Source organism: Hevea brasiliensis, unplaced genomic scaffold, assembly GCF_030052815.1.
Source record: "Hevea brasiliensis isolate MT/VB/25A 57/8 unplaced genomic scaffold, ASM3005281v1 Scaf172, whole genome shotgun sequence".
NCBI lineage: Eukaryota > Viridiplantae > Streptophyta > Magnoliopsida > Malpighiales > Euphorbiaceae > Hevea > Hevea brasiliensis.
Window position 1 is genome coordinate 8,631 of NW_026614665.1, and position 13,031 is coordinate 21,661.

General features: G+C 29.3%; 1 protein-coding gene across 1 annotated transcript; it reads right to left on the reverse strand.

The window, feature by feature from the left end:
* Positions 1-770: 770 nt before the first annotated feature.
* Positions 771-2,806, reverse strand: LOC110662781 (disease resistance protein RGA2). Its single transcript, XM_058141629.1, has 3 exons — positions 2,299-2,806; positions 1,164-1,598; positions 771-1,006 (listed from the first exon to the last, which is right to left on the reverse strand). The coding sequence occupies exons 1-3, from the start codon at positions 2,804-2,806 to the stop codon at positions 771-773; spliced, it is 1,179 nt and encodes a 392-aa protein (XP_057997612.1).
* Positions 2,807-13,031: the final 10,225 nt, after the last annotated feature.

Below are 13,031 nucleotides of genomic sequence, written 5' to 3' on the forward strand. Positions count from 1 at the left end.
GTTTCAAAGAAGAAATGGCTATCAAAAGTGAAAAGCCTCAAGGCCATGGAATCTTTTATTGTTAAGATGCGAGAAGAACTTAATTTACAAAGTATAAGCTCCTTGAGCAGCAGCAGAACAATCGTGAGTATTAAGAAATAGAGACAATAAAAAATGAGAATAGGAATATTCAAAAACCTGGAGGATGAGTGTAGAGATTAGGGATGTGAGCAATCTTGGGCCAATCCACACCCTTTTCCTTTATACATCTTACAGACAACTTGAGGCATTCATAAATGATCAGCTGCTGTAAAGATGTCAGTAAATGCATTCCCTCCGGCAGCGATGTCAATCTGGAAATGATTAGCCATCGAATTGATGTGAGGTTGCCTATCCAATCTTGCAAAGCCTTTAAACTAGTACAATTATCGATGGTGAGCTCTTGCAGGTTTGTTACAAATTGAAGCCCCTTTGGTGGAGATGTCAATTTTGGAAGACCCCTAATATTTAGAGATTGAAGACCCCCGAGATCTCCCCATTCCATGGCATCACTGTCATCTGAAATAAGCTCATCGCAGTCTACGATCTTCAGATGCTGAAGGCATTTGAGACGTCTCATATCTTGAGACATTGACGCCAGCTTTGGACAAGACAAAATTTCTAGCTTTTGGAGTGAAGTAACGTTCTGCAGTTGAGGCAGAGATTCTAGGTACGGAATGGCTTCGAGATACAAATGCTTCAATTTTGATAGTGGAGCAAGAATCAAAGAGGAAAAAGAAGTGGCCATCGTCTCACGTAGCAACCTTGCTTTGGCATGTTCCTAGCGGAGCTCTTGATGGAGAGATGGAAACAGGGGCATGAAAGTGAAATCTTTGCAATTCTTCATTATCAATTTTGAAAGACAAGGCAAGTTCAACTCCATTCCTCCTCCACCATCCTCTCAAACTAGTGCAATGTTTGAGTTGAATCTCTTGCAGTGACGGGAAAAATGTAATTGATGGCGATGCCCAAAAGCAAGGCACCTCATCTGATATATACACCAAGGAAAAAAGAGTATCGAAACAAAGGGCTTTTCGAAAGGGGAGTTGATCCAAGGGTGGTAGTTGCTTCAATTTTTTGGCAAAAATAAAGCTTAATTTCTACCAAATTAGTCATAGAAGACAACCAACTTGAAAATCTCTCACCCTTGAAATGTTCCACAGTCAAGTGTTGTAAATTTGGATGAGGCTCAAGCTTTTCTAACAATAATTCACTCTTTTCGACTTCAATAATATCAGAAGGGCCCTCATCCACAGCCAAAAGAGAAGGAAGCTTTGCCCAACATAACACCAAAGACTGAAGGTGTTTATTTTCCCTTAAATTCACTTGCTTGGACTGTAGCTCAACATTTTCCACTTTTTCAAGGTTTCGGAGTACGATCCTTCCCCTAAGTTGGTTTAGGCCATTCACTTCATTTAGCACAGCCCTTGAAGAGCCTTTATCCCATGCCACCACAAAATCTGATAGTTGACGCAAACAAGTTAGTTTTCCCAATCCAATTGGCATGCATCGTAGATTCTCACATCCATCAATCATGAGGCACCAAAGCCTGATCAATTTTTTGATATCTCTTGGCAATTCTTGAAGAGATATACAATATGAGAGTATTAGAGTTTGCAAGTTTTGCAAATTAGTAATGGACTTTGGAAGCTTTTCCATACCAATATTAGAAATGCCAAGATATCTCAGATACTTCAATTTTGCTATTGAATTCGGCACTCTACAATATACATCTATTAAATTCAATGCACGTAACTTTTCAAATTTTGAAGTAATCATGTTTAAACCCTCTTTTGATCTTATAGTGTCAGGAACTCTTTCAAAAAATAATGTCCTCATGCCCTTGACTTTAACCAGCATCTCAATTTCATTCAAAGAAGATGGCCAATATACATGATGGATTCTTTCACAAACATGCAAAGTGCCTATCCTTTGCTATTGATTTTGCTAGGTCATGGATACAATCATGCATTTTATAATGGGACATCTTTTCTGACAGATGGAAGAATGATCGAGATAATAATTCATTGAAGTATTGATCTCCAATATCTTCTAAATTATCGTCCATACTTGAACAGACAATGTAGCCTTATGCTATCCATAAACGAATCAATATTTCTTTATGGAATTCATAATCCTTTGGAAACATTGCACGAAAAGTAAAGCATTGCCGTAAATAAATTGGCAAATGATAGTAACTCAACTTCAGTATAGAAAGAACATTCTCATTTGTTTGATATGACCTCCATAATTCACTTTCAAAAAAGGAAGACCACTCACTCTCTTCAGTTTTCAAATGCATGAGGCTTCCTAAACTCCTTATTGCAAGTGGAACTCCTTTACATTTCTTTACCATCTCTTTTCCAGTTTTTATTAGGTTAGGATTCGCTACACCACGCCCCTCTCCAAATGCTAGTTTTTTAAATAAATCCCAAGCTTCATTTTCTGTTAGACCCTGCAAAACATATGGGATATCCACACCCATGGTTGATGCAACTCTTGTGCTACGAGTGGTGACTAAAACTGTACTTCCTGGGGCACGCACTAACAAGTAATCTTTCAAACTATCCCATGTTTCCTTAACTTCATTCCATACATCATCTAGGACCAGCAAACACCTCTTCCCTTCTAAATTCCTTTTAAGACTATTATGCATTTGTTCTAGTTCTAAATTAGGCACTGCATCATTAGTTGCACATTCAAGGATCTTCTTAACTAGCAATTTCTCATCAGATTCCTCAGAAACACATACCCACATCTTCTTCTCAAAGTAATTTTGAACATTCATCATTATACTCCAACTGAGCAAGTGCAGTCTTTCCTAAGCCTCCAATAACAACAATTGCGTTCACAGAAACATTTCCTTGACTAGTTGGAATCAACAATAACTTAATGATATTTTCCTTATCTTTTTCCCTTCCTATCATATGAGATTTCACTACAGAGGATGTCTCCCTTCCACTACTTTTATGCCTCACATCTATTATCATTTCTTTCTTCACTAAATTGAGGGCAGAAATTTCATTCTCTATCTTGTTTAGCTTCTATCTAATGTCCTGAACTCAACGGCCCAGCTTAGCTCGAAGCCAAATTTGATTTGAGGAGGAAAAAAAGTTGCATACATTCAAACAAAAACATTTATTAGTTACTTATGTGGACTCTCTCTATTTAATTAATACATGTTTGCGTGAGTTGCAATTTTAATATTTCTTCCATATTTTTATTAAAAACTTTTAAATATAAACAATAAAATTTTAATATCAGAAATGCTTCAATTATTTTTCAACCTTTAGTTTTTCAACTAAATTTCAACCTAAATTATTTAAAATAATGAATTTAGGATCTTTATTTATTATTTTAAGTAAAACTTATCTACAAATTAATACATCTTAAAATTAACTTAAAATTAAACTAAAAGGTAAGTTTTGTAAAACTAGGGTAAGGACAAAATATATGAGGTAAATTATGGGCATCTAATGTATAATATATTCACAAAATGAGTGTGTTAGATAAGCATGTTAGAAGGGATGTCTATATGATATTATAATAATAGATAAAATTAGGAAAGACTACATCTACCAAAGAATAAACGTAGATATTAGGAATAAATTAAAAGAGCATAAATTAAAATAGTTTGGTTATATCCAACATAAAGAATTAAATGCTTTTGTGCTAAAATGTAGAAAATTGGTGGTAGAAGTAACGGGGAGAAAAAGGGGAGACCTAAAATCATATGGAGGGAAGTAGTATCAAATGATCTATAATTTTTGAATATTAATGTAAAATTAGTCTCAAATAGAGTTGAATAGCGTAAAAAGATTTATACAGCTAACCTCAACTAATTAGATATCAAGGTTTAATTGTCGTTATACTTATGGGACTATTGGAAGATATATTATGAATTTTCACTTGTAATTAATTTTTTAGTAATATTTGAAATAATTCGCATTTTCTAAAATTTTTTTAACCTATTTTCAAGGCATTAGGTCAGTGGCTCAAAGATCTAGACCTGTTTGTCTGATTACTTATAATATAGAATATCATGATTTAAATCCAAACAATTCTTTTATGCTATGTTTGAATGTTAATATTTAAAATAAGGAATTTAATTTAATTTATCATAAATTATTGATAAATTGTGAATTTTAAATATTATTATCTTGGAAAGCAACTGACCCCACCTTTGCTATTACTTGTTCTGTGATATTGAAGGCAATTTCTTCAGCCATTTTTCAACAAAAATTAATATTTTGGAAGTGAAGAAAGATAAAGGAAATCGAGCAAATATAAAGAGAGCATCAACATTACTTTTGGCAGGAGAAGGAAGCAAGATATTTTCTCCATTTCAGAAAAAGTATAAAAAAGGAATTCATTATTTATAAATGTTTGAATATTAAAAGAAATTCATCAAATCAATTATAATATGATATTGACTACAATTTTCAACATTTTGATTTCAAGCAAAAAGTGATAGGATTTTAAATTTTCAAAAATTTTAATTCATTTATTTAACTAAACTTAAGATACTTCTAATTAAAAATTTTTTTATCTATTTATATAAGTCATAGAATTCAATAAACTAAGAAAGGAATATTAAAAGAATATTTATAAATTTTAGAATATCACAAAGTAAAATATCAAGAAAAGAATATTAAAACCTTTGTTATTAGAATCAAACTGAATTGATCGTTCATATCGAATTAATTAAAAATTGATTGTTGGTTTGATTCAATTTAAATAACAAACTCAAAATTTTAAAAATTGGGATGGACCCAGTCAACTCGGCCGGATTTAAATAATTTGATTAGTTCACTTTAAAAAATAATTAAATAAAACTTGAGTGCATGGGGATCAAACCTGTAAAGCACAATTGGATTGTAATAACCATCTAGACTAGGCATTGAAATTGGTCATTTTTCTTCTTCTTCTCATATATATATATATATATATAGCATATTTATTAAATTATTTTTATTAATATAACATAACAAATGAATGTTTGCTTATAATAATGAAAGAAATTAAGATTTATATATATTTTTTAAATTGTGACATGATGTTAATAATTATTTTATTAGTATATTAACTTGAATTATTAAATAATATTTTAATAATTTATTTTGTTAATATATTAACTTAAAATATTAGATTTAAATATAAGTAATTTTAGATGTTCTTATTAAATTATCAACTAATTTTGACATTAAGGTGGAGTCTAATAGTGAGGTTTTACAAATTAAAAATAATTTTTGCTTAAATATATATGATAATATTAGAGGTTTTTTTTTGAAATTTCATATATTTGTAAATGGAATAAATGTTAATTCCCCACTCAAATTAGTAATGAGGGCTAAGACATGACTGATTGACAAGATAAACATGCTAAAGGCATTTATATAGAATAACGAATACTTAACACATATTGCCTATCATCTTCAATGATCTCCATAATTTGATATTAAACTGTCTATTATAGAATAGCATATATTTGACGTTAGCTGTTCTCATGCAACACTTGTAACTCCTTCACAAAGCTTTTGGCTGGAAAGAAGGAAGGCCTTCTACAGAAGAAAGCTTATCTATAATTTCTTTCACACCAAACAATATGAAAGAAAGCTTCACATAAGGTGCAAGCTTTATTTTCATGCATATCAAGATCTATCCATCTGTATAATTTTTCACTAGTTCATTGGTTTTTGTACCTTAATGTTTTTATTTAAAACATCAACACCTTCATTCCTTACAACACAACCTATTTACAGAATATTCCAATTGCCTACTCAACTACTCAAGCCGGCTCAAGCTGGTCGCTCACCAGTTGAGGGAGGTCAGTCGATTCTTAATGTTATTAGTCGTCACCTTGCATGAATCCAAGGTCAATGATCTTAAATTTTCAGTGGTTTCAAATGCTGCAACCTTGCACTGGTTTTATAGGAATTTGACACATTCAAAGAGACCAATCCTATCAACCCATAAATCAATTCCAATTATTTATCTATTAGATTGCAGTTTTGTGACAAATTTAGCAGAAGTAGGGATGAAAGATCATTGATGCTCTTTATGCCAGCATTAGTTAATCCACCACAGCATATTTCCAAAGACTGCAAATTTTTGAAATTTTGCAATTCATTATATACATTTTGCGCAAGGCCCCTGTTCAAGTTACGCAAAACTGAGGAATAAGTTGGGTTAATCTTGGGTTAATCTTGCAAATGGCAATGGCCAATGCTAAAGCATAGTGCCTTCAAGTGGGATCAAGCTATTATAGTTCCAAGCTCAATCATAGTACCTCTAGAGGCTGTCCACCACCACCCTTTTCCTTTTTCTTTAATTTTACTTACAAACTTGATAGTTCTGATGGGCTACATGGAGATGAGCCTATGATTAGTTCATAAGAGAAATGTAATTATCCTTAACACTAATGAATAAAGGATAATATCAGAACTTATCCCACCATTAAATTGATAAACAATATTCCAAATTATTTTTTAAATATTATCACACTAGAATATCAACGAATGATGCAAGTATAGTTTCAGCAGTTTTTTATGATAGATCAATAGTTAACAGACCATAGTCAATAATTTGATGAATCAAATTACATTCAACAGCAACAACTATTTGAAGAATTAGAACGTGGCAACAGCAACAACAACATATGAGACCTAGAAGCCAAGGTGGCAACAGAACCAGCAAGGTTATCACGGGGACTATTTTTTATGTGATTAAATACATTAATATCGTTTTCTCTTAATTCTAAAAGTTGTGGAGCTAAAAGCATCATAAAACGAAAAGCTAGATCGACGAAAAGCTACATTTGTTGCATATATAAGCTTAAGAACAATGGCAACACTAATTTCTTAATCTATCAATTTGGTAGATTTGGTGGTTTAAAAAGTAAGGTTTTTGAAAGTTTTAAAAACTCTAAAAACCTTAACTTTATTAAAAAAAAAAAAAAAAGCTTAATGCTCAATTTCACCCCTGTAGTTATTGGAAAAGTTCAATTTACTTATTTTTAATTTTTTGTCTAAATTAGCTTAAAAGTTTTAATTTTAGCTCAATTTTATCCAAAAATAAAAAAAAAATAAACTTAATTTTTGGGCTATATAAAAAAAAAATAAAAAATTTAGTTCAAAAAAAATGAGCTTAATTAATTTTTTGCTTAAATCTAGAACTTGAGAAATTTAGCCCATAAATTTTAATTTTTAAACTAAATTGAGCTTAACTTGAAATTTCTAAGTTAATTTAACAAAAATTTAGAGTTTTAATATTTTACAAGCAAAAACAACAATACCCTTAAAATCACATACAAAATAATACATCACAAGTAACATTTTAATATTTAAGGACTATCTCTTTCATAAATTTTAAGGGGGTAAATTATATAGATGACCCTCAACTTGGAGGTATATAATATTAAGGTATCTAACTTTAATTTGTAATATAAACCCCTTTGTTTTTAATTCAAGTAACATATTTGTGAACTTTAGTGACTAATTCATTTTTGCTGGCGAGACATTTGTCAAATTAAAAATTATATTTTTTTTATTAATTTGACACTTATCAGGAATATATTTTAATTAATTAAATATTTTATAATTAATTTTTCTCTGGTTTTTGTCCCTTGTTCTCATCCAAATTGCATAGATAGGCACTTCAGTAGCCCAAAATCTATTTACTCAAAGCTACCAATCCATGAAGATATATATATTTTTTTAAAATTTGATAAATGCCACATCAACATAAATAACTTTGAAACAAATTATTAAAGGTCACAAAAGGGTTTTATGTTACTTAAATTAAAAATTAAAAGGTTTTGTGTTACAAATTAAAATTTATTACATCCTTAGAGTTGAGGTACTATTTATATAATTTATCTATTACAAAATCAAAATCCATAATTTATGAAAATCTATCCATCATCATCAAGAGAATCAAAACTAAGAAATCAAAAGTTTTTGTTTGTAAAACTCAAAATCACAATAACAAAAGAATCAAAACCCGTGTTGCAAATATCGAAATTGGGGAAAGGAGAGGCAACAAAAATGAAGTCGAAAAGGCTTTCTTCTACCTGAACAAAGATGACGATAGCAAGAGGCTTGTATGTAGCATCGACGGCAGCAAGAGACAAGGCGATGATGGCCGGGGCAATGAAAACTGTAAGGGAACGAGAAATTTGAAAGACTTTGAGCTCAAGGAAAATAGAAAGGAAATGAGAAATCTGAATGTCTTTAAACTCACGGAAACTAGAAAGGAAAGGAAAAGGAGGGCTGAAGCAGTGAAGCTTACAAAGAATGGGCAATGGGTGCATAGGGATTGCAATTAGCAAGTATCTACGAAAATCACCATATTGAAACCCATCCCAAACCTGATTATTATTACCTAAATAATACTCAAACCAATTTAATTTTATTTATTTTAATTTATAATCTGCATGAAAAATATATTTTATTAATAATTTATATTTTATCATTAATAATTCTATAACATATTTAAATTCTATTTTTTTAAAATATAATATAAAAAATTTATAAATATCATTATAAAAATTTTATATTTAATTAATTATTTATATAAACAGGCTCGATGAACTAGTATCTAACGTGTAAAACTCAAACTTAACTCAAACCCTGCTTAGGTATTATTTCTCAAAACTAAGAAATCAAAAGTTTTGATTTGCAAAACTCAAAATCACTATAATAAATGAATCAGAGCCCATGTTGCATATATCCAAATTTAATAAAGGTGAGGCAACAACAATGAAGTCGAAAAGGCTTTTTTCTACCTTAAGAAGAATGATGACAGCAAGAGGCTTGTGCGTAGCGCCAACAATAGCAAAAGACAAGGCGGTGACGGCAAGGGCAATGAAAATTGGAAGGGAATGAGAAATCTGAATGCTTTGAGCTCAAGGAAATCAAAAAGGAAATGAGAAATCTGAATGTCTTTAAAATCAAGGAAACTAGAAGGGAGAGGAAGAGGAGGGATGAATCAGTAAAGCTTACAGAGAATGAGAATGGGCAATGGAGGCATGAGGATGACAATTAGTAGGGTACCCGAAAAATTAACATATTCAAAATTTTCCCAAATCAAATTATTACTATCCAAATGATACTCAAACCTATTTAATTTTTATATATTTTAATTAATAATCTATATGAAAAATATTATTTATTAATAATTTATATTTTAAAATTTAATAATTGTATAAATATTTAAATTCTATTTAGAAAAGTTACTATTTAATCCTTATATTTTAATGAAACTAACCATTTGATCCTTATATTTTAAAAAATACACTATTGAATCTCAGTATTTTGCTTATATTAAACTATTTAGTCATTCCATCAGATTTTATGCTATTTATAATTTTCAAATTACTATTTAGTTCCTATATTTTAAGGAAACTAATTAATTAATCTTGTATTTTGAAAAATACTATTATTTAGTCCATCTATTTTATTGAAACTAATTAGTTGATCCATATATTTTAAAAAATATAATATTTTGAAAAATATCTTATTGAATGAAAATAGAAATTTTGTTATGCGAAGACAAAATCTGAATTTGCTTTTTTTTTTTTGAAATTTTCAATTTCTTAGACATTTTTGTGTTTTCTCTACTAGTAAATCATTTCTTTGATTACTTAGAAATTTAAGAAAACTGATTAATTTTTCTTTGTAGACAGCTTGTACCACATTTTCATCAACAAATGAAAACAAAGAGAGAATGAAAAGGAGAATGATATGGGTGTAGAGGAGAAGAAACATGGAGAGAGAGTAAGAAATAAGAAAAGATAAGAGAGAGATAAGAGGGAGAAGATTAGGGTAGTTTAAGTATAAAAAATAATTATGAGACTAAATAGTTAACGAAGTCAAATTACAAGGACTAACTAATGTGTTTTTCTAAAATGTATAGGCTAATTAATTAGTTTTACTAAAATAGAGGAACTAAATAGCAGTTTGACTAGTATTGGCTAACATAAAAGTTGACAAAGAGACTAAACAATTGAGTCGAAACAAGATACAAGGATTAAATAATATATTTTTCAAAATTCAGATACTAAGTAATTAGTTCTATTAAAATATAAGTATTAAATAGTAATTTACCCTTCTATTTATTTAAATATAATATATAAAATTTTATAAATATTATTATAAAAATTTATTTTTTATATTTAATTAATTATTTATATAAACGAATTCAGTAAACTGATACCTAACATGTAAAAACTAACTTGACTCGAACCCTACGTAGATATTATTTTTCCAATTTAAATCAATTTTAAATCCCATTATTTACTATTTAAACCCGACCTATTAGGATTCGATAGATTCGGGTGCTCAAAAATACCCGACCTACAGCCATTCTTATGGGGGCAGCGCTGCATAAGCAGGGCAGGTGAAGGAAAGAAGAAATCAGGTTTATGTTTTCAAGTTTTTATGTGGAAAGGGCGCGGGCTAAGCTTGGTTAGTGGAAGAAAGCCATGCTTTTTTCAGTGTTTCTTTGTAGAATGCCCTAAACGCCTAGACTTCTATTTTTAAATGCCACCACCATCCTTTAGGCTGGGCTGGAGAAGGCCCATAATTTAAGAACAAATCAGTTGATTTTTTTTTTTTATGAAAATAATCAAATCAAATTGAATAGAAAATCGAACTTTCTAAAAATATACTAAATAAATTGCACTGAATCAACTGAAAAACCAAATAGAAAAACTCAATCATGATGGTTTAATTCAATATTTCAGTTGTAATAGGCCATTGCTCAACTCTACTCCCAATTCAATTAAATAAGAATATCAATTTAAAACCCACAAATTAAACTCCAATTGAGGAAGAAAGCAGCAAAATACCAGCAAAAGAAAGGGTTTTGGAGCTTAAGAAGACGTTGAAGTAAAGGGAAGCAAAGTGATACTAGAGTAATTTCAACCAATTTCAACTAATTAGTCGTAATATCCTAACTGCTTTAATTTTGGTGATTTAAATCAATTAATTTCAAAAAACTTAGTTGCAAATTAATTCATTGAATATTGAGTTTTTAATTTTATTCAATTGACTAAATAAGACTCAACTATCAACTTTTCCCACTCATTATACTATGTTGGTTGAAATCGTTAAAATTTTGATTAAAATTAATTAGCAAAATTCGCAAAAGCCACTAAAGTAAATTACAAATTTATTAAAAGATTTGGTCTTTTCTTTTTATTAGATTTTTTAAGTTCAGCAATTAAAATACCAAGATTTAGTTCGCACAATGTTGTAAATAGAAAAATGTATGATATCTTAATTGATTGATAATCAAGTTTTATATTGGACGAAATGGTTCTCTTTTTTTCTGGGATATTTCATTAATCAGGCATGCTTGGTTGTTGGTTTTTGTACATTATATATTTAAAATATAAATATGTAAAACTCATATATTTATAGGTAAATAACTCTGTTCATCTTATATCTTACGTTCATGATAGACTATATTTAGGTAAGAAAAATCTGTTGTGTTCAATATTCTAAAAATTTATTAAAAAAGATTTTTTCTATGTAAGGGAAAAAAAAAAAAAAAAAGAAGAGTAGTTATTTTGGGGAATCTCTATTTTTAAAGGATAAGTAGAGGAACTTTGCATTCTCAAATGTGTTTAGATTGATCATATCTATTAATTATTGATCTCATTAACCAAATGAAATACACTTGATGCAATTTGCATTTGTGCAAGCCTAACCTTCCAACTTGAAAGAGTCATGATCTAGCTAGGTGACAATAACGCATTATCTAATTATAAAATTGTCCAGTGGTCAAAAAAAAAAAAAAAAAAAAAAAAAGAAGTATCAATTTACTTATTGGTTTTCCAATACAAATCTTGATGGATTTTTGGTCCTTTTCAATCATTTTCTCTATCAAACGTAATTAGGACGACAAGAGCTCAATTTTGACATAAAAAAAAAAAAAAAAAAAAAAAACCCTTGCACTTATGGATCATGGCTCTGCTAATAGACAAGCAGTCTAAGATTAATAATGATTGAAGGTCCATAGAAAGGGAAAATCTTGCGAGTTGACTAATATAACATGATATGAACATTATCATCAAGTGAGTTTATGTTATCTAATAAGGGTTTATATGCTCAATTTCGCATAAATAGGGAGCTAAATTGAATCTAATAAAAAATCAGATGTTAAAACTCACTCTCCCTCTATAGTTGAGGGATCAATTGGACCTTTGACCTTAAAAAATATGGGTACCTGAGGTATGTTTAATTTTAAAAAATAAATTGATTAGGTGGACTAAATTAATATATATTAAGTTTGAACCAGGTGGCGATGACATTGTTGTTGGACAAATCAATTATGGCTAACTGATCGGTGGTCTTTGGAAAGATTTATGGTTATTATATGTATGTTGAGTTTTCAAATGTTTTAATGCCTATTTATGTTTTTCAATTGATAATTATTTTTTAGAAAATTTAAAAGGTGTTTGTGTAATTATTACACTCGGTGACTTAACTTTCATAAAAGTTATTTAATTTTAATTTCTTTCATAAAATTTACTAAATTTTAATTTTATTTCATAAAAATCAATATAATCAAAAGTTAAAAGATTTCAAGATAATCTATTGACTTTTCAACTATTTTATAAATAAAATTATTTAACTAGTGGTTACTTGTGGAGAAGAAGTAGAGAGAGAGAGGGTTTGATGGTGAAGGAGGTAGCTAGATGCATTTTATGCATCCTATTTTCTTTTTTTTAAATAAACTAATAAAATAAGATGATTTTATTTATAAAATAGTTGATAGGTCAACAGGTTAACCTGGAAGTTTTAATTTCTGATCACATTAACTTTTATAAAATCAAATTGAAATTTAATGAGTTCTATGAAAGAAATTAAATTCAATAATTTCTAAGAAAGTACTCATAAAGTTGAGTGACCACATATGATATTTACCCACGATATTTGTAATTTTCAGTGGGTGAGCAACTGGTCCATTAAAGCACTGTGAGTATATATTAAATAGTATTTCATGAC